This window comes from Zalophus californianus, chromosome 9 (assembly GCF_009762305.2).
Source record: "Zalophus californianus isolate mZalCal1 chromosome 9, mZalCal1.pri.v2, whole genome shotgun sequence".
Classification (NCBI taxonomy): domain Eukaryota; kingdom Metazoa; phylum Chordata; class Mammalia; order Carnivora; family Otariidae; genus Zalophus; species Zalophus californianus.
The window spans coordinates 11,341,776-11,366,417 of record NC_045603.1 but is presented as its reverse complement, the minus strand read 5'-3'; the positions used below and the strand labels follow the sequence as shown (position 1 = coordinate 11,366,417).

General features: G+C 53.7%; 1 protein-coding gene across 2 annotated transcripts; it reads right to left on the bottom strand.

Moving 5' to 3' along the window:
- Window positions 1-7,196: 7,196 nt before the first annotated feature.
- PVALB (parvalbumin) lies at window positions 7,197-24,362 on the bottom strand. Of its 2 annotated transcripts, none has more exons than XM_027595717.2 (5): window positions 24,280-24,362; window positions 23,686-23,753; window positions 21,882-22,014; window positions 20,521-20,630; window positions 7,197-7,417 (listed from the first exon to the last, which is right to left on the bottom strand). In XM_027595717.2, the coding sequence occupies exons 2-5, from the start codon at window positions 23,744-23,746 to the stop codon at window positions 7,389-7,391; spliced, it is 333 nt and encodes a 110-aa protein (XP_027451518.1). In that variant the 5' UTR covers window positions 23,747-23,753; window positions 24,280-24,362; the 3' UTR covers window positions 7,197-7,388. The 2 variants fall into 2 exon arrangements, with proteins under 2 accessions (XP_027451518.1, XP_027451520.1); XM_027595719.1 differs by lacking the exon at window positions 24,280-24,362 and adding an exon at window positions 24,260-24,278.
- Between the last annotated feature and the right edge of the window lie 280 nt (window positions 24,363-24,642).

Here is a 24,642-nt window from a genome sequence, read left to right as displayed (position 1 = left end):
TTGCCTTACCCAGCTCCTGGTGGCTCCCGATGCTCACGGGCTTGTGGCTGCGTCACTCCCCCCTCCGTCTCCTCCTTCACGTGTCCGTTCTATCCTGGGTGTCTTCTCCTTTTCTATCTCTTCTGATGATACCTGTCACTGGCTGTAGGGCCCACGCTCATCTGGGAGGGTCTCAACTTGAGATCCTCACCTTAATTATCTCTGCAAATATTCCAAATAAGGTCACTTTCTGAGGTGCTGAGTGGATGTATCTGTTCAACCCGCTACACTACACTTTCTGAGTTTTCTTTAATTCCTGCTCATTGGATAGAATTACGGTTTGTTTTACGTACTAACCACAGCAACTCAACCCGCCAGGGGCTTGTTGCGCTGTTGTCAGAACCCTCCTGAGCTTGGTAGCTTCCAGGAGTCCTCGGGGGCCAGGCTCCTCCCAGTGTCCTGACTGACACGTCGCTGGCAAGTCTTTCATGTCTACGGCCGTAGGAAGGCAGCTCCATCTTTGGGCACCAGGGCTGCATCCCAGACAGGGCAAAGGAGGAAAGCGAAGGCCAAAGGCTAAGGGGTCTGCTTCTCCGGAAGCTTCTCTGCAAACCCCACCCAGGGATGTAGGTTTACATCTCATAGACCAAAACCATGTTCCCATTCAGGCATCTTTATCAGGGCACATTGCTAACCTGCCCCCAAATAGGATTGTGATAGAAAGAAGGAGGTGAGAATTAGGGACAAATAGACAAATTACAATATAGTATAATGTAATATATAATACAATATAGTCACCTATAAACAATTAAAATTCACATCACAGATCTTCCGCATGTTATTATAGAATATCCACAATGTCTGGCTTAAAAGACACCCCCTAGTTTCTTTGTGGATGCCCAGACTTTTCCCAGCCTTGTGCCTCCTGGTGTCCTAGCCGCTCCTTTCTGGACACGAGGGCCTGGCCCTGAGGGAGAGCGGGACCAGGATGTGGGCATTCCGGTGAGCCCAGCAGAGCAGAGCCACATCAGAGATGGCAGAAGCTGTTGCTGGTGGTGATGCTGCTGGAAGGAGTTCGAGCAGGGACAGGGAGGTGGCGAGAGCACCAAGGGGCGAGCAGAAGCCTGGGGCTTCTGTCCCTCCTGCCCCTGAAGGAGGGACATTAAATGCAAACCAGTCTCCTTTGAACCTGGTGACATCAGCACATGGCTCTCCCAAGGTGGCGTTCTGAACACTGGGTCGGGTCAGGACAGAGAAAATAAAAAGAATGACCTGGAAACTTCTCTGCCTTTTTAGGACATGGCACCCTCTTTGGGTCTGTGTTTGGGTGACATCTGTGTTCAGTGGCTATCTGGAGAGTGATTGATTCAATAATGTAGCAAGCAGCCAGCAGGAGGTTAATGGATTTGTAGTGGCCTGTAAGTTGGCTCAGGTCACAGCATCTCTGAGTTGGAAGGGACTCCCTGTCCAGGGGAACCCGCCTGCTGATGCATGAGTTCTTTCAACAAGTTCCCTCGTCTCTGTTTGCGTGCCTCTCATGATAGAACGCTCACTGCCTCACAGGATGGCCCGTGTTGTGCCCAGGAGCTCAAGGGGTAGATAGGTTTCTTTAGGTTTAGGCAAGAACTGTTGCCTCATGAATCCCCCTAGTCAGTCCTGATTTTGTGCCTGCGGAATCACACAAAATAAATGTGATTCCTGTTCAGGCTACGCTCCAAGGCCTTCGATTATGGAAAGGTTTACTATCCTCTGTACGTTGATGCTTTGCTTTCTTGCTTCCTTGTGAATGTTTTTCCTTGTTTTCCGTGTTTATTTCCTCCACAAGGATATATTAAGCCCCTCCTTTGTGCCAGGGACTGTGTCGGGTGCTGGGGGTCACAGTGGTGAGTGAGGTACACATGTTTCCAGCTCTCAGGAAGCCCAGCAACCGACTGGGGAACATAGGTGATCATGCTGATGATTGAGGTGAAATGCACGTGACGTATAAGGAACCATTGTAGAGTGAAAGATTTAGTGGCATCTAGTGCATTCCCAATCTTGTGCAACTACCACCTCTCTCTAGTTTCAGAACCTTTCCATTACTCCAAAAGATCACCCCATACCCATTCCCCTTTTCCATCCACCCCCTGGGCAACTTCTAGTCCGCTTTATATCCATATGGATCTATCTATTCCGGATCTCTCATATAAAAGGATACTCTGCGTCTGGCTTTTTTTACTGAGCATCATGTTTGCAAGATGCATCCCTGTTGTAGCGTGGGTCAGCGCTCTGTTCTTTTTTTATGGCTGAGTAATATGCCGTTGTATGGATGTACCACATTCTGGTTATCTATTCAATCACTGATGAACATTTGGGTTGTTTTCACCTTTTGGCTGTTACAAAGAGTGCTGCTATGAACACTTGTAGACACGTGTCTGGACACATGCTTTCATTTCTCTTGGATATACACCTAGGAGTGGATTTCTGGGGTATATGGAAACTTCATGTTGAACGTTTCGAGGAACCACCATACTGTTTTCCATAGTGACTGTACCATTTTATGCTCAAACAATCAATAGATGAGAGTATTAATTTCTCCACATCCCTGCCAGTAATATTATTTTCATTTTCTTGATTAAAGCCATCCTAGGGGGTATGAAGTGGTTTCTCAATGTGTTTTGATTTTCTATCTCCTTAGCAACTGATGACGTTGAGCGTCTTTCCCATGCTTGTTGGCCATTTGTATATCTTCTTTGGAGAAATGTCTTTCAAGCCATTTGTCTGTTTTTAAATTGGGGTTTGTGCTGGTTAATTTTATGTGTCAACTTGACTGGCCCAGATATTTGGCCAAACATAATTCTGGGTGTTTCTGTGATGACAGTACGTTTAAATCAATAGACCGAGTAAAACAGATGCCTTCCCTAATGAGGGTGGGTCTCATCCAATCAGTTGAAGGCCCGAATAGAATGAAAAGGCTGACCTCCCTGAGTAAGAGAATTCTTCAGCCTGGGGAGGTAGGGGAAGTAGGAAAAGAATGTGGACTCTGAATCCAGGGACCTCGTAGTTTGAATCCTGGCTCTGTCCCCCATCAGGCAAAGAGTGGGGTCAAGTAAATGGGTTCTGGAGTTTCAACTAAGCTACTTGTGCTCCATTTTCTCATCTGCAAAATGGTGATGATGAGGGTATCCTGGCTTGAGTGCCACCACCCATGGGGAGCCTGCCTTTGGCCCTTAGGTGCCCCGGATCTGACCTTAAACCCCAAATGTGGGTACTTCTTCTAGCACGTCCCTGGGGAGGTATAGGGAGAGCAGAAACAGAGGTAAGTCAGGTGAGAGCCCTTTGTGACATGGGTTTGGGGTCCAGACTGGCTGCCCAGGCCTTTCTCTGGCTGGACCGATGGAGGAGGATGCAAAGTCAGAGGGCACTGGACTTCTGTTCCACATGCTGAGCTGCCCCTCACAAATGGCCTCCTGAATCTTATATAAACTGGAATATCCGATTCAACCAATTTCAATTTTTCCAGGCTAATTGTCCCTGTAGAGTGGCAGCAGAGACACTGGATGGAGGTGGGGGTCTTCCCTGGGGGAGGCAGAGCCAGAGAAGGCCGAACTTTGGAAAGACGTCTAGCAGTTACTGGGATGATCCAGTGAGGTAATGCTTCTAAAATGCTTAGCTGTGTTGGCTACAAGTAAGGCACTCAAAAACTATTTGTTGACCGTATGAGTCAATGTTTATTATTTTCAGTTTTATTAGCTGTGTAATTTGGGCAAGTTCTCTAACCTCTCTGAACTTTTTTTTTTTTCACCTGTAAAAGAGAAATTGCTCCCTTCCTTGGAGGGTTATGGTGGATATTAAGAGGTGTTATATACAAAACATCTGGCACATAGTAGGTACTCGAAGGAGGAAGAGGCAGGTTTAGAAGGCAGCTCTGTCCAGCCCCAAATCCGGAGCCCAGCATGCTTCTATTCTCCAAGCCCATGGCTGGAAGAGGAGATAGTCCACAGCCCCGATTTTTCCCACCCAGCCTTCCCCACCTCTGACCCTTCCTCGCTTCCTCTTCTCCCACGTACCCGCATCCTCTCTGAGCTCTGGCACATTTATTCCATCATTCAGCCCTCTGCCCGCACGCAGCCTGCTCCCTGCTCTTATCAAAGACCACTTAGGCTCCTCCTCCCAGCCCCGAGCTCCTTCCCTCCGGGTCCCCAGCCTTTCCTGGACAGAAGGGAGTTGGACGAGATAAGGAGTGAGCGTGACAAGGAAGAAACGGAGGAGGAGTTGGGTTGAGCTGATGAGCTAATGAAGAGGGTGGTGACCAGGTGTCAACCTCTGGCGGAGGCTGGCTGATGCTGGGCTAGGAGGACGTCCGTCGCCCGTGCCCCACTCCTTGCTGGGGTGGAAGGTCTCTGTGGGTGAGACACCGTGGCAGGCTGGGAAAGCAGGAGGCTGGGGTCGGGTCTCCGTTCTGCTCTGTGCCTGTGGCCTTGAGCCAGTCGTTGGCCACGTTTGGCCTCTGTGGCCATATCGGCATCATGGCACCTTTTTGTGCGTCAGGCCCTGGGGTCCAGCAGGGAACCCCATGGACGTGACCTTGGGCATCTTATGGTCTCTGGGAGACATGGGTGTGAATTAGGTTGTCACACCTGTTTTCCCCATTTCACCTGCAGAAGAAGTTCAGATGCTCTAGTCCTGGCGGGGGTGTCCATCTGGGGGAGGGGGTTCCCAAGAGGGATAAGACTGAGGCAGGGAAAGTGGCGGGGGGGGGCAGAGTGATCCGGGCTGAGCGAGCGGCTTGGTAGGGAGCGGCGGGGGGCTGAGGGAGGAGGCAGAGATGGGGGAGGGCTGGGAGAGGAGGGGCTGGGCCGTCCCCCGGGCAAAGAAGGCTGTGTTTGGGCTGGGGTTCTAGTCTGTGGATGGGGCGGTCACAGGACAGTTTTAGGAAAGAACCCTTGGGGGCCCTGGCTGGGGAGTGGGTTGGGGAAGGATGGGGAGGCCAGGACACGGGCTAGGAAGCCACTGTGGCAGGCCAGGGGCCCAGGGGACTGCCACCAGCCGCTCTCAGAACCGGCTTGGAGCCAGCCAACTTCCAGGTGGTAAGGGCCCCAGGATATAGAAATGGCAACCCTGGGTTACAAACGGCAACTGGACGTGTGGCGCCTCATTAGAAGAGATGCCCCAAGCTTGAACTGGAGGTTCTTCGTGAATGTGAGACCCTGGGCACAGGGCTCTGTGGAGGGGTCCCCTGCCTTTCCCTGTGACCAGGTCTGGATTCAGGCAGTGGTGGCAAGGGTAAGGGGTCGGAGGGAATCAAGAGCTGTGTAGTAGGAGGCAAGAGGAGGCTTGGTGACTGATGGCCGGTGTGGTGTCACCTGTCATCATATCCCTCCCCCAATAGGGCTGTACTCCCCACCTCCAGGAAGGTGCCCTCCATTCAGGGAAGCCATTTCTTCCTTGTCCTGCCCATGCCCCAGACAAATCCTTTCCAAATTGAGGGCCCTGGAGCCAACGTCCTGTGTCCCCTAAGAGGTCGAACAGCCCTGCTTTCAGACGTGCTTAGCTGCTGGGCCATGTGCTGCCCCGAGTCTGAATTGTGACGTGCGGGCTGTCAGTCGGGCGTGGGGTGAGAAGCGCTGAAAGCCATCTCAGGCCAGTGGGCTGCGGCGCTGTTCCTGACCTGCCTGTCCTTGCAGGGCCCTGCTCTGGTTTCTGGGGAAAGACACTGCAGCTCCCCAGCCCGGCCCCTCCTCCTGCATGACACAAGGGCCCGGCATACGGCCCCTCTTCATCTTCCCCCCGCTCTCAGCTCCCACGTTGGGCCCACCTGCCCCTTCGGAGCACACCTGGTCGAGCCCCTGGCAGGGCGGTCTTTTGGAGCTTGCTGCTTTGACCCACTTCCTAGTTCTGGTCCCAAGTCCCTTCCTGGGCCTGAGTCAGCTGACTCTGCCTGGCTGTAGGGAGGTGGCTTGTCCATCCCTGCCCCTCAGCCTAACCCCGGATGGGGCTGCCTGCCCTGGCCTTACCCTCAGTGAGGGCCTTCCCTGATAGCCCTGCGCAAGTTGACAGGGGAAGAGTCAGGCAGCACCACTGGGTAAGGGGTCTGGAAACCTGACATGAGATGAGAACACACACCAGTTCCCTCCCCGAGGCTGTCGTGGGAAAGAGCAGAAGGCATCCTGCAGGAATGCTTCCTTGTGTCCACCCAGCCTCCTTCCCCACTCCTGATTTCCACTGGGACACCTCTCCCCAACTATCAGACCCTGAACTTTCTGTGTGCCTGACCCCACCTGTCTTCACAGATGGGTGCCATCCGGAATGTGCCAATCAGGGCCCCCAGCCTTCGGGTCATGGTGACTGGTTCAGGGAGGGACGCAGGCTTTGGAGGTGACTGCCAGGGTTGGGGACCCTGGCTCCACTACTTACTGAGAGTGCAATTTGGGGCAAACATAGAACTTCCCTGTGCCTATGTTTCTTCATCTGTACAAAGGAGACAGTGATAGTCCTCACTCACGAGGTTGTGGTCCAGATGGAATCATGCAAAGGGTTCAGCACAAAGGAAGTGCACAATAAACATTAGTTATTGGTATTAATGGAACTGAATTTGGGGTCTTCTGATGGAGTGATTGGGAGACAGAAGCTCTTTTTTTACTGACATTGAGCTGCTGGAGGAATCTTGCCATCATGAGGGAGAGCCTGATAATGAATCCAGCACAAAGGAACAGGCAGAGATGGGGGAAGAAGGACTTAATTTTGATGATACCACTTGAGTCCCTTGATCCAGCTGTTCCTGAAGACCCACCCCTGGACTATTCAGGCATAACTAAATCTTTGTTTTTTCTCCCTTTTTTGCTTAAGTTACTCTGTGTTGGGTTTCTCTTATTTGTAACAAAGAGTCTTCATGGGTTTACATCCATTCATCCATCCATCCATCCATCCATCCATCCATCCATCCATACACAAGTCCTAGCTGTGTGGGCTTACACATGTCACTTACCTCTCTAAGACTTAGTTTCTGCATCTGTAAAATGGGAGTTTCATCACCTACCTTATGGGTGGTTTCAAGAATTAATGGGCAACCCATGCAGAGTACCATTCTCAGGACCACAGGCAGAGGAGGGCTCAGTAAATTTCCCTCCCATCCTATCTTTTCAGTCTAAATCCTGCCCCACCGCTGCACAGGTGTGTCTGGAAAGCCAAGGCAGGTTCCTCGCCCCACCAGGACCGGGGCCTCCCAAGCAGCAGAATCTGATTGGTACAGCCTTTATTATTTCTCCAGCATTTTTCAGAAGAATGATGTCATTTGAGGGCCACAGGGGACGGGGGGAGTAAAAAATAACATAAACACACTGAACAGAAATGCAGAAGGGCAGCAGGAGGGGCTGAGATTGGGTAGAAGAGGGGGAGAGGGGTGGAAGACCAGGGGCAGTCAGAGCCTCTTAGCTTTCGGCCACCAGAGAGGAGAATTCTGCAAAAGAAGACAGAGAGGTGAGTCGGAGGTGGACAGTGTGGGAGGACTGGCCACGGCCTGGCTGCTGGGCCGCGCACAGTGCTTGCTGTTGGTTCTCCCATTGGCTGCAGGCCTAGAGTGTTGGAATGAGTGAGTGTGGGAATGAATGAATGAATGAATGAATGAATGAATGAGAAATGGTGAGCCTACTATCTCTCCTTTTTGTTTTACTTTTTAAACATTTTAATTCCAATGTAGTGAACATACAGTGTTATATTCATTTTAGGTGTATAATATAGTGATTCCATGTACTACTTCCAGCTACTACTCAGTGCTCATCCAGATAAGTGTTCTCTTAATGAGCCTGCCATCTCTTTTGCTTGATGATGTCATTGCCACCCGCAAATTCCTAATAATAACTACAACTATCATAGCAGCAATCATCTGAGTGTTTATCACATTCCAGCAGCTATCCTAAGCACTTGATAGTCAAGATCTTGTCTGATTCTGACAATGGTCTTATGATGTGCACATTACCATTATTCCCATTCTACAGATGAGGAAGCTGAGGCTCAGAGTCCAGCAATCTTTACAAGATCACACAGCTAGTAACGAGCAGAGCCAGGGCTCAGACCCAGATCTGTCTGAGCCTCTTGGGACCTGAAACTCTTCCTCAGCTGCTTGTCTAGTTGTTCCCCAGCTTCCTACCAGGATCACCAGCAGAATCCTAGAAGACACAGATTGCCAGGCCCTTGCCCTAGGATTTCTGATTTAGGAGGCCCGGGCTAAGGGAGGAGTTCTTTTAGTTGTTCAAATGTGATTCCAGTGAGCAACCTGATTCAAGAACCACTGTGTGCTCTTCCTCCTCAGGGGGCTGAGCAAGACTCTGGAGGAGACCGGAGCAGGTGACATCTCCATGCAGGTCAGATGGGTGAGGGTGTGCAGGTGCTCAGAATGAGCTGGGCCCTGTCTCACACAGCTTCTCACTGAATCCTGACCATCACTCAGGAAACTGGGAGCTAGTCCCATTTTACAGAAGGGGAAACTGAGGCCCAGAGAGGAGAAGTGACTTTTCAGAGCCCCCGGGGTCATAAGGGGCTCAGCTGGGCCTCAAGCCCTGGGGTCCAGGTCTCTCCACAGGGCTTGCCTTCGAGTCCATGGTGGGCTCACCTGCCCCTCTCGCTCCAGGAGCGTTCACCTGCCCCACTTCGCTGAATGTTAATTGATGTCAGAGATTGGTGTCAGCACTAGGTGGAGATCCAGTGTCCCTCTACTGAATCCAACTCCACCTAAATGAACAAAGGGACGGCCCCAACCAGGTAAGCAGAGACACGGGGGAGACGAAGATGATCCCTACCCTGAAGGAGCTTCTGGCCTAGTCAGGGAAGAAACAGTACTTGGCAGGACAGGCTCCGTGCTACTGGCCTTTTGTCTGAATCTCAAGCGTGCTGAGGACATTCCCACCTCAGGATCTTTGCACCTGCTGTCCTCTCTGCCTGGTGTGTTCTCAGACTTCCCACGGCTACCTTCTTCTCACTCACCGGGTCCCAGCTCAGATGTCGCTCCTCCTGCGTCCTTCTCTGACCACTCTGGTGACAGTAGTGACCCTCCCCTACTGTGATCCTCTTTGCTGTCACCATCTTTATTCTATTCACAGCACTTACCACTCTTGAGATACTTTTGAGTATGTTCTTGCTTATTCATTATTTATTCCCCGCCCCCCCCCCCACAGGAACAAGAACATCTCTCTCTGGAGAGAGCCCACTCCCCTTCTTTCCTGCCCCATCCCACCACCTGCCTCCAAGCCTGACACTGAGGGGCCACATGTGTTTGTGACTGGATGGAAGGCCCAGAGACTTTGCTGTCACAGGGAGAAGGGGTGCCCTCTATTTAAGATGTCAGCAAAATTTCAGAGGGAAGGTGGCTTCTGATAGAGTCCTTTGAGAAGGTGCAGGATTCCCACAGGAGAAAGCAGATGGTGGTGAAGAGATCACAGGCAGTGGCTTTTCACGGAGCAGGCTCAGAAGGCAGGAAACAAGGGGGTGGATTTGGGAAGGACCCAGTAGCCATGCTGGGCTGGTGTCTTGCGTGATAGGGCCAGTGGCCCCAAGAGGCCTGCTCTGCTGCTTATGGGCTGTGTGACCTCAGACAAAGCCCCTGGCCTCTCTGAGCGCTGCTTCTTGAGTCGGGAGATAGTCAGAAGCAAGGTGCTGGTGCACAGGAGGTCCTCAGCTCCCCTGCCCCCCCCCCAGCTCCTCTGTCCCTGTTCTCCGCATCCTCCCAACGGCGGGGTCCTTGCTGTGGCAGTCACAGGGGCTACTGCTCAGCAGCCAGGTCTTCTGAGACCTTTTTTGGAGTAAAGGGGGCCCAGGGAATGTCTGCCCTGTTGATTTTCTCTCCAGGAGACCAGAGAGGACAAGAAGGAGTTTGCCACCCTCTGCCATGATGCGTCTGAGATGCTGTGTCCCCAGCCTGCCAGAGAGTGTGGGGCCCCAGGTAAGTCCTCATTGCATCTGGAAGGGATTGAGAGTTAAGGGTCCAGGCCCCACCTGGCGTGTTTGCTGGGAAATGCGCCTCTCTGGGTGAGGGTCCAGGTGTCTGTCAGGGCCGCGAAGGGAGGGGCAGGACCAATTCCTTGGGAGAGACCAGTGAAGAAAAAGTAACATCAACCAAGCCAAACACAGGCTCCCACCATGGGAATAACGGGTGGGACCCTGCCAGGCGGAGGGACACATCCCCGGGCTCCTCCTCTTCCTGGGGTGTGAGCTGGGCAGTGCACAGCACCTTCTCCTGTCCCCAGGCTGTCCCCGAGGGCAGGAAAGGCAAGTGACCTGGATGTGGGGGCCTAGGTATCGACTCGAGGTGGGGGAGAGAGAGAGAGGGTCCTCCAGCTGGTCCTGAACACCCACGGGGCCACAGGCTGAGTGGTAACAGCGAGGGTCAGGGATGGAGCCCAAACACAAATACTCCAAAAGCCCCTCCCAGGGGCCAGGGTCAAAGTGTCTGCTCCCTCAGCCAGGAGCTCCTGTGACCCTACGGCACCTCCGTGAGGCAGGTGGTTCTTCTGAGATGTCTCTGATCAGTATGGTCCATTTTTATAGAATTTAAGAATCCTTATTTGTTGAATGCCAAATGGGAAGCATATATATTTATAATCTCATTAAATTCTCACTACTCCTCCATGGGAGAGATGCTTTTGTCTGCATTTTACAGATGGGGAAACTGACGCCCTAGAGTTAAGTAGCTTGCCCAAGATCACACAGCAGACATGAGTCAAGCTCCTGCTTTTAGGCAGGAGCTTTCCGACCTACTTTGACCTAGGTGTAGAGTGAGCCATGAGCCAGCTCAAATATCGCCACCCCCCCATGACTCTGTCATATTAGCCTTGTTTTATTTACTTCATGCTACTTAGCACTCTCTGGAATGAGCTTATTTATGGACTTACTTCTTTCTGTGGGTCTCCCCCTCCTAGAATGTGAACCCCAGGAGGGCAGGGAGCCCTGACTTGTCCACCGCTCTTCTAGCAATAGAGTAGAACTTGGCACACAGCAGGCACTAATAAACAAATGCAAATGGATGAATGGACAGATGGACGGATGGCTGGCTGGACGGATGGCTGGCTGGCTCATGAGTCTTCTATGGGGTTCAAAAACTTCCAATTTGCCTCATATAATTCTCACATTGGGTGGTCAGTGGGGTGATTCCCATTTTGTAGATGGAGAAACAGAGGCCTGGAGAGGTGAAGGGTCAGGTCGTACAGAAAATAAGAGGCAGAGGAAAGATCTGGCCAGTGGTCTCAGGTGCACCCCCTGCATGAGTGTGGAGAGGCCATTCCTGATTGGGCCAGCATCCCAGATAGGGTGCAAGAAGGGACTCTCAACCCGCCATTTAATCTGGAAAACTGCCCAGGGCCGATGTATCCTGCCCTTGGGCAGAGAGTTTGCTCTGTGCTGGGATAAAGGAGATGTGAGTCTGTCTGCCAAAGCCATCTCACGGAGAGACTGTCAGGAGGGAAAGTTGGTCCTTACAGTTTCCCGACCTGCACTGACCTCCCTAACCCTCACCCTAGAAATCACGGGTCCTTGGGCTGCTCATCAGCAAAGAGCCAGTTTACCACCTTCACACTAGGTGGCATTTGCTGCAGTCAGCATGAAGGGGACCAGGGAATGCCAACCAAGAGATGCTCCCGGGGTGGAAGGTCAGGCATTTTGGAGCCTGACTGGGAGGTGTCTTGGACCTGTGGGGTTTTCAAAAGCCTCTGGAAACAGACCCCTCTGCCCACCCTGGGATCTACTCTGAAGCGGCCCGGATGTCACAAAGGCCGCGTGCCCTGGCTTTTTGCAGAGAACACTGCATTCTAATTTTATCCTCCCAGAAGCTGGAGCAGGGCATTTTGTAGACAAATTGAGGGCAGGGGTCACCTCTTCTAGACCTTTCGTGTGTGCCTCAGGGCAGAGCTCTTAGCAATCAGCCAATTAACAAACAGACCTCTTATCAAAAAAAAAAAAGTCTCCTCTAAAATGTTCAGGTTTCTCCTTAAAGAAAAACAAATGAGCAAACATACAAAGTTCTACAAGGCCTAGGTCAACTGATTTGGCGGTAGGATGCTGGGATGCGGAATGGGGAGGAGGGAGGGGGTTCTGACCTCGGTTCGGCCTCCTCCTTACCCCTCCAGGTCTTGCTTTTCTCCTCTATGCAATGTCAGTTCTAGAAGATGCCTTGCCAACTCTCCCACAGTGCTTGGAGCAAGGGCTCTGGGAGTCAGTTCCCAAATCCCATTTTTCTTCCGTGACCTTGGACTAGAGATACTTCACCTCACCATGCCTCAGTTTTCCCATCTGTAAAATGGAACTCTCTGGCTCGTTCAGAGGAACCCCCACTAAAGCTCTTGCCCCTGGCCTGATACATAGCCCGCACTCAGTATTTGGTAGCCGTTGTTATCAAGATGCCTCTACAGCTCCAGCTACCCGAAACGAAGCCTGTGAAGTGCCTGGCCGCTGCCTGGCACAGAGCGAGTGAAGGTCTGGCAAACGGCGCCATAATATTTACTATCTGGCACAGGGGTGGTTGTCCCCCACCATTTCCTGTCCCCCCGCCTGGCACCCGGAGCAGGGCCTGATTCTTGTTCCTTCGTTTCCTGGCTGGGTGGGCTTCGCTCCCCATTTTACTCTCGTTCGTAAAGGGGACGTGATAACGTCTGCTCGCTCAGCTGTTGGGAAGGCCAAATGAGCAAATGTAGAAAGACGCCTGGTCTGTGAGTGTTAGTTTCCCCCGCCCTTGGAGCTCCTCTCCATCTGACACAGGTTGGAGCTTCGAAATGTCCACAAAAATCCTGAGACAAAGACAGGGAGGGTGTGAGCTGCAGAGGGCTGGGGAGGGTGGCCTAAAGAGCAGGCAGCTGACCTGCCCCAAGTTTCCGGCACCATCTATCCCATCAAGTTAGGATCCCACCTCCAGCGTGCCCTTCCGTGGAAACTCAGCCTCTGACCCTCAGCTTCCGCGTCTGTCAAATGGGGATAGGGCTCTGGTGAGGAACACAGGAGGTAACTGGATGAGAAGCGCCTGGGGTGCCAGGCCCACAGAGGGAGCGCATCTAAATCAAGTTTCACCATGGACATGCGAGGGACCCAGAGTCCTGCCCTAGCTCTTGAAGGGGCCCCTGGGGTGGGGTGGAGAGGGTCAGAGGATGGGAGGGCTCCGTCCTCCCCTTCCCACAGGAAGCTGAAATTAGCCTAATTAGGTCTGTCCCAGTCCCAGTGCCGTGGGGATTGGACAAATTTAGAAGCTATTGACAGGTGAACCAGCACATGCTGACAGCCCCAAGTGAAACTGAGACAGACATTGAGTCAGCGCTTGGACACGTCTTCCCTTCCCTCTGTCGTGATGACCAGGATGGAGGCACCGGCCCCCTGGTTTATCACCTCGCCTCTAAATAGCTCCTGGGCTGGGTTTCTTATAAATTGGTATTGCAAACAGGGATCACTTTCCCACCCCAGAGAACGGGAGGCAGGGTTATTTGGGGTCAAGCCAGGCGGCCATGAGGAGCAGCGTAAACAGTCCTGGGGGCTCGCTCTGTGCCAGGCACTGCCCTGGGTGTCATCCCATTCCATCTGCACTGACTCTCTTGTCCCCATTTTACCAACAGGGAAACTGAGGCTGCGAGTCACTCAGCCACGAAAATTCTAACTCAGGTGTGGCTCACGTGGGGTGCCTCTCTTTCTCTCTTAGAGGCTGGGGTTCCGACTCCTGCCCTGACCCACAGAAGCAGGAGAGAGGGATCGATGGAGAGGGGATGTCTTTCTGCCCTCCCCACTGCTCCTCGTCACAGGAGGGCAACTCCATAAGGAGCGCTGCTTCCTCTCCCTTTGCTCCATCATATCTAGCTCCACACAAGGCCAGAGTTAGGGAGTGTCTGTCCACTTGCGAATGAAAGCCAGCATCTCGCTAAAGCCCAGAAACCATTTATAACCCGAATGCCTCCGTGAAGCCAGGTGGAGGGGTTGGCAGAGTCAGGAGACACGGGTTCCCTTCCGCCAAGGATTTCCGTGTGGCACAGCACCCACCGGGCCTCAGTTGCCACAGTTCTCAGTGGGGATCACAGACTCTGTCCCCCTGACCTTATGGGGCCGGTGTGAAGACGCAGGGAGACGGGACAAAACGCCATACACCTTAGGGCTCTGCCACCAGGACCGCGGCTGGCCTTGATGGGCTCATCCTGCCTTCCCCGGAAACCAAGTCCCACAGGGGCTGGAGGGCTGGATGACCTCTCCTGCGGTCCCTGTCACTGTCCTCCCATCTTCAACCCCATTTCCTTTCCTTCGAGGACCAGTATTCCACAAGGGTTTCGAGGTGGCTTCTGAGAGAAAGCACACATATCAAGTAGGAGGAAAGGAATCATTTCCAGAACACTCACTTCATGCAAGCAACAACCCCTTGAGGTGGGCATTTTTGTTCCTACTTTGGGATGAGGAGGTTGTTGCCCAGGGAGAGAAAAGGGCTCGGCTGTCCACACCACCGCCTTCTGTGGGTTGGGTGTTCAGCCTGACTTCAGGTGTTTGGGCCCAAGGGCTTACTCCCTCACTCCCGCCCGCCTGCCCTGTTAAATGGGCTGCTTAAGGATAAAAGAGAACAGATTTCACCAGAAGGAAGCAGAAAAGGCAAATGCCTCGAGGCATGTGATTGGAGCAGACCGCAGTGGTTCAGCGATAATTATGACTAAATTTTTTAGCATCAGAAGCAAAAAGCAAACCACAGGCTCTTGGGCTGGAATAGGCTGCAAGCTTTGGAAACAGGACCCATCACTGGAATCAGGTTTCAGGGAACCAATAACAAGGATCTTGTGTGTGTGTGTGTGTGTGTGTGTGTGTGTGTGTGTGTGTGAGAGAGAGAGTATGGGTGTGTGTGAGAGTGTGTATGAGAGAGAGGGTGTGAGAGAGTGTGAGAGAGTGTGTGTGTGAGACTGTATGAATGTGTATGTGTGAGAGAGTGTGTGAGAGTGTGTATGAGAGGTTGTGTATGAGAATGTGCATGTGTGAGAGAGTGGATGTGTATAAGAGTGTGTGTAAGTGTATGTGAGAGTGAGTGTGTATAAGTGAGTGTGAGAGAATGTGTGTGAGTGTATGAGAGAGGTTGTATGTGAGAGTGTGCATGTGTGAGAGACTGGATGTGTATGAGAGTGTGTGTGAGTGTATGTGAGAGAGTGAGTGTGTGTATAAGTGAGTGTGAGAGTGTGTGTATGAGAGAGTGTATATGAGTGTGTATGAGAGTGTGTATGAGAGAGTGTGAGTGTATGAGTGTGTGTGAGAGTGTGTGAGACAGTATGAGAGAGTATGAGTGAGAGTGTGGGACAGTGTGTGTGAGAGATTGTGTGAGAGTGTGTATGTGTGAGAGTGTGTGGGACAGAGTGAGAGTGTGTGTGTGTGAAAGATTGTGAGACAGTGAGAGAGTGTGTATGTGTGAGAGAGTGTGTGTGGGACAGAGTGTGTGAGTGTGTGTGAGACAGTGTGTGAGAAAGTGTATGTGTGAGATTGTGTGTGAGACAGTGTGAGAGTGTGTGTGTGAGAGTGTGTGTGAGTGTGTGTAGGACAGAGTGTGTGAGAGTGTGTGTGTGTGAGACAGTGTGTGAGTGTGTATGTGTGACAGTGTGTATGTGAGAGAGTGTGTATTGAACAGAGTGTGAGAGAGTGTGCATGTATGAGAGAGTGTGTGTATGAGAGAGTGTGAGTGTATGAGTGTGGGGGGCAGTGTGTGAGTGTGTGTGAGGAGTGTGAGACAGTGTGTGTGTGCGCGTGTGTGTACAGGGTGTGCAGATCGTGTCCACGGCACGGTGGGGAGCAGTGGCACATCCGGAGTCAGAGCGTCAGGGCTTGGAGCGGCCCGGATGCTGGTTAGCTGTGTGATCCTGGGCAAGTTGCCCCACTTCCCGGAGTGTCAGGTTGCACGTCTGTACAGTGAGGGTGTATCTCGTGGAGCTGTCGTGTGGGCTGCACGAGCTCTTAGAGCTAAGGCCGAGGTGCAGTGCCTGGCACACAGGACGTGCCACACGGGTGGTAGCCGCTTGTCCTGTCCGCCTGCACGTTCCACATGGGCAGGCATTGCAAGTGGAGAGCCCGGGCCGGGGACACATCTGTAGGAGACGCAGGGGGCTGGGAGGTGGGGCCTGGCTGGACCTCTGAGCCTCCTTCCTGGCTCTGTGACTGAGTGACCCTGGACACTTAACCCCTCAGTGCCTTGGTGTCCTCATTTGTAGAAGGGGAAGAGTGACGGCACCTACCTTCTAGGATTATTGTAAGGCAGTAGTTCTCAGAGTACGGCCCCCAGGGCATCAGCCCCACCGGGGAACTTGGTGGAAATGTGAACACTTGGGCCCCACTCCAGACCTAAGGAATCAGAAACTCTGGGGTTCGGGCACAGCCATCTGTGTTGTGAAAAGCCCACCAGTGATTCTGATGTTGGCTCCAGTTTGAGACCCACCAATGGGAAGGGCAGACACTTGAGAAGGAGCCTGTCACTTAGCAGGCTTGCCTGCTATGTGTGCCTGGGTTTTGCGACTGTGGCTGGGGGCGCCTTCCACCCCTGTCCAGCTTCTCTCTCCTTTTCTGCCTTAAAACTCTCCTTTACCAGCTCTGCACCAGCCTCTCAAGGGTGGACTTTGAGAATCAATTGACCACATCTATAAAAGTCTGAGCTTCCTGGAAGTAGTTGCCCCAGAGATGGGAATGCAAAGGGTTATTATTAGAACTCTGTCTTTCTATCCCCTCCCTTCAGTCTGGGGTCCTCAAGGACCTGGTAAGCATCACTCACCTTGAGAGGGCAAACAATGGGAGATGAAGGTAGTCCTGCTTCTAGAATCTCCCAGCACCTGCTGCACGCAAGCCCCCAGCCCACACAGGTCTCCAGCCTTTGCCTGCAGACCTCCCTACACACCACCCTTCCTCAACACTGCATCCCCAGAGCTGGCCACTCATTCATTCATCAAACTTTCTTTGTGCCCCTACTGTGTGCCAGGCCCTATTTTGGTGGTGGGGTCAGAACGGAACAAAACAAAGTTCCTGCTTTTGTGGAGCTGGATCACAGTGGGGGAGAGAGAAGCAAGCAGTAAGTCAGTAAATAAAATCGTCTTAGGATAGATGCTCACTGAACTCCAGGAATGAACAGAGCACGCAGCGCCGGGCACGTGCTTTGGATCCAGCAGATGTGAACTCCGATCCTGACCTCGCGTCTTCTGAGACGTGAAGTTTAGGCAAACCCCTAGCCTCTCTGAGCCTCAGTATCCTCGTCTATAAAATGAGGACAGTAATAGTATCTACCTCAGAGACAGCTAGGAAGATTAGGGGAGTAAAATGCTAAGCACAGTGCCTGACACACAGTGAGTACTCTGTGAAGTTAGATGTTACTGCTATCATTATGCGGGGTGGCACGGGTTCAGCTGGTCCCCTGCCTAGAGGTTTATTCACTGGGGCATCCGCGGAGTCCCGGGCCTGGCAGGGACCCCAGTGATTGGCTAGTGATCTGACTCCTGATTGTAAAGATCAGGCACCTCAAGGTCAGAGGAGGTTCCGTGACTTGGCTAAGGTCCCACCAGGAGTTGAAAGCATCCTCCTGCTGATGGGCAGGGCTCAGAACCTTTTGCCTTTAGAGGAAACAGGCAGGCAAGCAGATTGCCTAAAACAGAACTTCCCGGGGGCCTGCAAAGTCTTCTGCCTCCCATCTCAATACCTATTGGGCACCATCACCCCCATCCTTCCTGGCACCCTCCAGAAAAAGTGCCATGTTTGGGGTGGAGATGGGGAGGGGAAGCATCTGTATCTTCCAACCTCAAAAGTGCACTGGGTGGGGCCCCACTGACTCAGGGGATCTGATCTCGCTGCCCCCCACTTCTCCTGCCCCACTCTGTTTTGTTCTGCACTGACCCCCAGACCTTGCACCAGGTCATCCTGAGCTGGAACTGCGCTGGCAGACAGACCTGGGTGTGCAATCCAGTGTACTTCGGCCTCTAGCACTGCTCTTTCTGCGTTTGCCCCTCCGTCCTCTGTCGTAGGTGGGTGACGCTTGGGCAGGCTTCGACACACGTAACCATCCTGCTAACAATTCTCTCTCTCTACCCACCCCCAGCAAAACAACCTTCTTGTCCCTTTCTAGACATCCCTAAACCTCCCAGCCTTGTGCCTTTGCTGAAACCCACGCCTTGCCCCGCGCTCCCCCAGGAACACCCCCACCCCCTACTCTGGCCAGTGACTTCCTGTCCCCAGCCTCCCATATGCCTGCACACCACGGTCTCTCCCTCTCCAGAAGGCTCCTCCGCACCTTCTTGGTATTGCCATTCCTTTGTATACATATACATAGCACTGTAAGCAACCTGCTGCTAGAATAGAAATAGGATCGTAGCCGCTGTCGGCCGAGTACTTGCAATGTGCTGGGCACTGCGCTCCACATGCATCAGGTCATGGAATCCTCAGAGATGACAGTGAGCCATATGTTGTCATGCCCAGTTTATCAATGAGCAACTGGGGCTCAGGGTTGCTGAGCTGCTGCTCTGGGGCACCCAGCCAGGAAACAGTGCCTCTGGGAGTAGGGTCGAATTCATCTTTACCTCCCTGACAGCCTGGCACAGGCTCGCTACTCAGTAAACGTCTGTTGGATCTGTTGGAAGAGTTGAGTTAGCTCTTTAAGATAGGAGACGGGCAGGGAGGGAGGAAGGGAAGCAGCCTAGGATCTGGCCTGGTTTTTCTTTATCATGAGGTTGCTTGTGAGCAGCCAACCATGCAGACCCCGCCTCCGGCTTGCTTCCCAGCTGTGGCATACTGGCTGCGAATAAAAATGGGAAGCAGGTCTGGAGGTTTGGGATGGGGTCCTAGCGGGAACCCTGGTCCGGGGTGGAGCTGTCCCAGTGGATTGGTGAGGAGGGGGTGTGGGGAGATGTGCCACTCACCACTCACCGGAACCGCCAAGACCAGCCACCCATTTCTCTCCAGCATTTTCTGCTCCGGCTCCTTTAAAATCACCTCCCTCCCTCCCTCAGAGCCGCAGGAGACATAGCTGGCACTGGAAGGCCAGGCGACTCGCTGCATCTGACCTTGCTCGAGTTTCTCCATTTTGGTCACAGGCATAAAACTTTAATAAACTACACCCGCATTCAGAATCCTTTTAACTTTCCCAGAGCAATTTTGTGTCGATAGCCACTTAATTTTCACAATGAGCCCAAGCAGGTCCTAGGATTAAACTGTGCACCTCCTTTGCTGGGCACGGGAACTGGGTGTAGAGAGGCGCCGGGGCCAAGGTCATAGCTGGGGAAGTGCAGAGAGGAAGCAGAGCATGGGGGGGGGGGGGGCTGGTCTTTACGCTCAGGCAACAGATGTTTATTAAGTGCCTGCTTTGGGGCAGGTGTGGGGTACATACTGGATCTAAAAGGATGAAGACAACCTAGTCCCTGTTTTTTAAAAAAATTAGGTAACAGACACATATCATATACAGTGCTGACTCTGTGCCAGGCACTATTCTAAACCCTTTACACATTAACACATCTAATCCTCATGACAATCCCATGAGATAAGATCTATCATTATCCTCAGTTCAGAGATGAGAAAACTGAAGCCCACAGCGGTTACTTGAGTTGCCCAAAGTCACACAGCCAGAAAGTGGTAGGGATTTGAGCCGAGGTCAAGCACCTGTACACAGTTTTCTCTTAGGCTGATGGGAAGGACCATCACGAGATGCGACACAGCTTGCTGGAAAGAGCTATTCTAAATCCCTGCTCGCCCACTTATGTCCTAGCACTTTCAACAGGCTAAGCACCCCAGCCTCAGTTTGCCCGTGTGCAAAACCGAGATCATTCTCAAGGCTGTTGCGATGCTAAGAAAGATAATGCTGCTGGGGTGTGTTCTGTGAATGTTAGTTCCGAGTGGAGAAGGATGTGGGATGGTGGACTGGCCGTCCACCATCCCCTCACCTGTTCTGAAAGCAAAGCTTGAAAAGCACGTCAGGGCCAGATACTTCTTTTCCTGATTCCCAGCTGACTGCTGGCTGGCTGTTTTTCCTGGCTCTCCTACAATGCGGGAAGGGTCTATTTGGGTGAAGCCCAAACAGGCTTTTGAAACCTGAAGTTGCAGCATCCCAGGACAAGACGCTGAGAAGGATAGAAGATAAGGAATTTCCATCCCTGGAATTTGAGAACATGAGAGCCCCCAGGGTCCTTGGGGATCAGTTGGCCTCATCTCCTCAGGTTACGGTTGGGAGATGAGGCCCAGAGAAGGAAAGAAACGGCCCAAGGTTACACAGCCAGTGTGGGGCAGAGCCGGGACCGGAACCCAGCAGAAGTGCAGGCAAAGTTCAGGGAAAATCCCAAATTCTCCTTAATTCCCCTACACAGTAGGGAGGAAAAGAGAGTCTGTTCCTTTTGGCTTGTTCAAATTGAGAAAAAAAAAGATGTACCAGGTGTTTTGTGTGTGTGCCTGGCTTACATGATAGAGCCCTCAGACCTAAAGCATTGCCTTTTCCTTCTAATCCTGGGGAGCGGGGGACCCCTCCTCTCCCTCTCATGGGACAGAGATAGTGCCAAGCTTTTAGCATCCAAACATCCCAAGACCCACGACGTGCCCCGGCCCCAGGTCGGGGCTACTCACCGTCGACCCCAATCTTGCCGTCCCCATCCTTGTCCCCAGCGGCCATCAGCGTCTTGGTTTCTTTCATCGACAGGTCTCTGGCTTCTGGGGAGAAGCCCTTCAGGATGAACCTGGGGAGAAGAGCCAGGGAGGGAGTCAGGCGGAGGTCACCTTGCAGGAACAGCGTCCCGATGGTGGCCCGGCACCTGCACAGCGGCGGCAGGCGACGGGGGGGGGGGGGGGGGGGTGGGGGGGGTGGGGGGGGTGGGGGGGTGGGGGGGGGGGCGGCAGGCGGCGGGCCTGCGCGCAGCTGTGCTTTAACGGGTGGGTGTGCAGGGAGCGACAGACCGTCCTCAGCAAAAGGTCGACCTCACTCCAGGCAGGGCACCTGCATTTGTTTATTTATTCAGCCAACCCGACAAATGCAAAAATGTCTTCTCTGTGCTGGGGCCGTGCTGGAAACCGGGGGCACAGAGAAGGAAGCCACCCGAAAAAATGAGGGGGCCGTCGAGTACTCGGAGAGAGACAACACAGGGTGATGGATGCAATGATAGAAACAGAGAAGGGTGCTCAGAGGATGCATCCATCCCACCTGGAGGGAGAGGAAAAGCTAAGGAGGCTTCCTGGAGAAGGCGATGCCTGGAGGACGAGTAGAAGTCAGCCTGTGTGTGTGTTTGCGCGCGCGCGTGTGTGTAGGTAGAAGGAGAAGGTTCTAAACAAAGGGTACCCTTGTGAGATGGTTTGGGGTGAGACTGGATGGATAGGGAAGTCCCTACGGAAAGGTCTCTCTCCACACCCTCCCCCTTCTCTTTAGGACGAAATTCAAGGCCGTCTTGGCCAGAGAGTAACTTAAGGCACAGCTGGGTGGGCAGACATGAGCCAGGTGCATTTTTCTAGTCATAATCTTCCCCTCCTCTGCTTTGCTCCCAGGACTCCTGACTCCCAAAGTTGGTTCTGCATCCCCCACTTGTCCAGACACTGCTTTAGCTGCACTGGTACAGAAGTTGGGCCGGGGGGGGGGGATGGTGTCTGCATGATGGTGGATGGTGCCTCTGAGGCAAATGACAAATCAATGAAATAAATACTCAAGCTAGCGCTCCCTGTCTTGCACATGGCATTAGGCATCTAGAAAACCTGCCTCTTCATGTGTATTTAATTATTTAGTAGCATCATCCCATTAGCAATATTAAGTGGCTATAATTTAACCTAGTTAGTTGCACTTTCTGCTGCCGATTTTATTCTTCTGGAAGCAACAGTGGTGAGGCACAGCTATTTTCTGCCAATGGTGCAGAGAGAGGGGCAGATCTGGTGGGCACTCGGAAGCGAGGGTCCCAGCCCCCACTCCCTCTCAGGCTGGGCAGCCCCTGCAGGCCTCAGTTTACCCCAGCTCATCCTCCTCGATGAAGCCGCTCTTGTCTTTATCCAGGATGTGGAACACTTTCTTTACGTCATCCGGGCTCTTTTTCTTCAGGCCAACCATTTGGAAGAACTTTTTGTGGTCGAAGGAGTCGACAGCTGTGGGGGCGGGGTGGAGAGGAATTGGTTAATATGAGGACAGAGATGGGGCAGTAGGGAAGGGCAGGAGAATGGGGTGTCAAAGCATTTGTAGATTGAGCCCCCTGTGCCAGTGCTGGGGGGTGGGGGGTGCCTCTGTGGGAGGGTTGAAGGAGCCCAGACCAGCAGACGGTGCTTGGGCCAAGGTCCCACAGCTAGAAGTAGAAGAGGTAGACTTGCCCCCACTCTCCGCTGTACCCTTCACTGAGAACAGGGCAGCCTTTGAATGCAGAGGAGCTCCCTGGGCTCCATGAAGGCTTTGGGGTGTTGGGGGTGGGCAGGGGAATTGGAAGTGGTGTGAACATGGTGTGTGCATGTTGGGGGGTGGCGATCGACCTTTTTTCTCGGCCACACAGATTGTATTGCCAGAAAATCGACCGACACAGGGAAGGCAAGCTTCTCTCAAGGTCATACAGTGGGAGGAGGAGGGGGAGGACCCAGGAACGCTGGCTTTGCCACAGATATCAATTCCAGTGGGAATTGGGGGAGTGTTGGAAGGCTCCCCAGAATTCCCAGTTAAGTTTCTTCTCAGAGGGAGCAAGCTGGGTCAAGGAGTCGTGGGTGGTTATTCCAGCACCCTGGGAGGGTAGCCTCCCAGAGCTTCTTCATACCCTGAGGAGGGGACGCCAAGCAGAGAGGAAATGGGAGGCCCCCTCCCCAATTTTCTGTGTGCTGAGCTCCCTTTCAGGAACACCCGGAAAGGGTACAATGTTAGAATAATATAGGTGTGTGGCAGGGAGGGGTCCTGTTGAGAGTCATGTTCTCCCCTCAGCCTTGAGCTGAGGGAAGGATTGTTCCTCCGTCCACCTCTGACATTAAGGAGGGGGACCAAGACCTGGAGGTGACCTTAGCTCTAATCCCCCTTCTGCTGTGCTAGGTGACCTTGGGCAAGTTTCTGATCCGCTCCCAGCCTCAGTTTCCCCACCTAGGTGAGGGAAGGGAGGAAGCAAGGCAGCTAAGCGCTCAAGTCCAGGGCTGCTCAGAGAGGTTAGACTGCCCGCTCCCCTCCCTGGGCCATCTACCGAGGCTGGAAGTTGCAAGCTGAGGATGCTCCCGCAGGGTTGGGCAGAGCAGAATGCCAGCTGTGGGAAGGTCACCGCATTCGTTCGCTCTGGGGTCGGTGGGGGGGGGGGTGCTCTGAGCCCTAGAGAGGGACTTGGACTTCAGGGGAGCCAACCACCGACAGCCGAGAAGAGTCCCGTTCTGAACGGAGGGTCTCCGAAAGGTGCTGCTTGGAGAGGAGATGTGCGCACCCGCACCCCTCCAAGTGCCTTAAAGGGGAAGTATCAAGCACCCACAAGGACCTGGGGGTCCCACTTTGGACCCCGGTCTTTGCCCTTTGTCGGGGACCCCAAGTCCTCACAGCGAGGGCACCCAGCCTTTGGCCCCGACAAGTTTCCGCTGTCGGGCAGAGTACGGGGCCTCCCCACCCGCTCCCCGCGCCAAGTCCCGCTCCCGAGGAGTTTGGGAAATGCCGAGGAGCCCCCTGCTCGGTCCTGCCAGCGCCCCGCAGGATGCTTGGGCAGAGGAGCACTCCGGAGGACTGATCGGCCGCGCGACCCGCGGGGTGCGGGCGGGGGCCAGGGTGGCGGATCGTGGGGAGAGGGCTAGGGAGGGGAGCGCGCTGCTCACCGGTAAAGGCCCCCACTGCCTTCTTGATGTCCTCAGCGTTGAGCAAGTCTGTCATCGACATCCTGCAACTGTTTGAGCGGGCAGAGCAAGTGCGAAAAGATTAAAAAGTGCTTTTCTCATCATTTCTGCTCATATGACCAGCGCTGCAGTGCTGCGCGCCGGGCGCACGCCCGCCGGCCTGGCGCAGAGCCAGGGGGCGCGGGGCTGGGCGCGCAGCCAGAGCCGCTCACTTCCCCCGCGCGGCCCGGGCCCCGCGGGCCTGCAGACCCGCTGCCGCTGCCGCTGCCGCTGCCGCTGCCGCTCCCGCACCGCCCCCGCCGGGGGTCCTCGAGATCCCAGGGGCCGCGGCCAGGGCGCCCGGGGAGGGGGCGACCTCTTGAATTTAGGGGGCGCCCGCGTCACCAGCCGGGGCTGGAGGGGTCGCCTGCCGTCAAGGGCACGCAGGAGGCACCAGCCTGGTGCGGCGCAGCTTCTCAGGTCCGTGCGCCTCGGAGGATGTCCCGCGGCTTTGGGGAGGATCCCGGACCGTCAGGGGCCAGACCTACCCCCTGGTGGGCCCCTCGGCCCTACTCACGATTCTGTCTCCGCTCCTACCTCAGCCTCCGCTCTTGTCTGTCCCAGATGCAAATTTATGCTGCAAAATCTGAGCGCTGAGGTCTGGAAACCTGACCCACGGGACGCTGGGAGGAGGTGGCACGGAGAGAGGATACGCGGCTACCCCTCAGGCCCTCTCCCGATGCCCCATCCCACATCTGGCCAGAAATGCACTGAAACCATTTTTCTTTCCTAGTCTGACTTTCCAAAGAACTGTTCTCAGATCTAACTACTTGCTTCCCTGGTCTCCTGAGCCACGGACTATAGTGTGGGTCCAGACTCCTGCCCCCACAAAACTTTTGGGAGAGGGTAAGGTGGGAGAGGCTCGCTGAAATCTTTATGCACCCCCTCCCCACTTGGCGA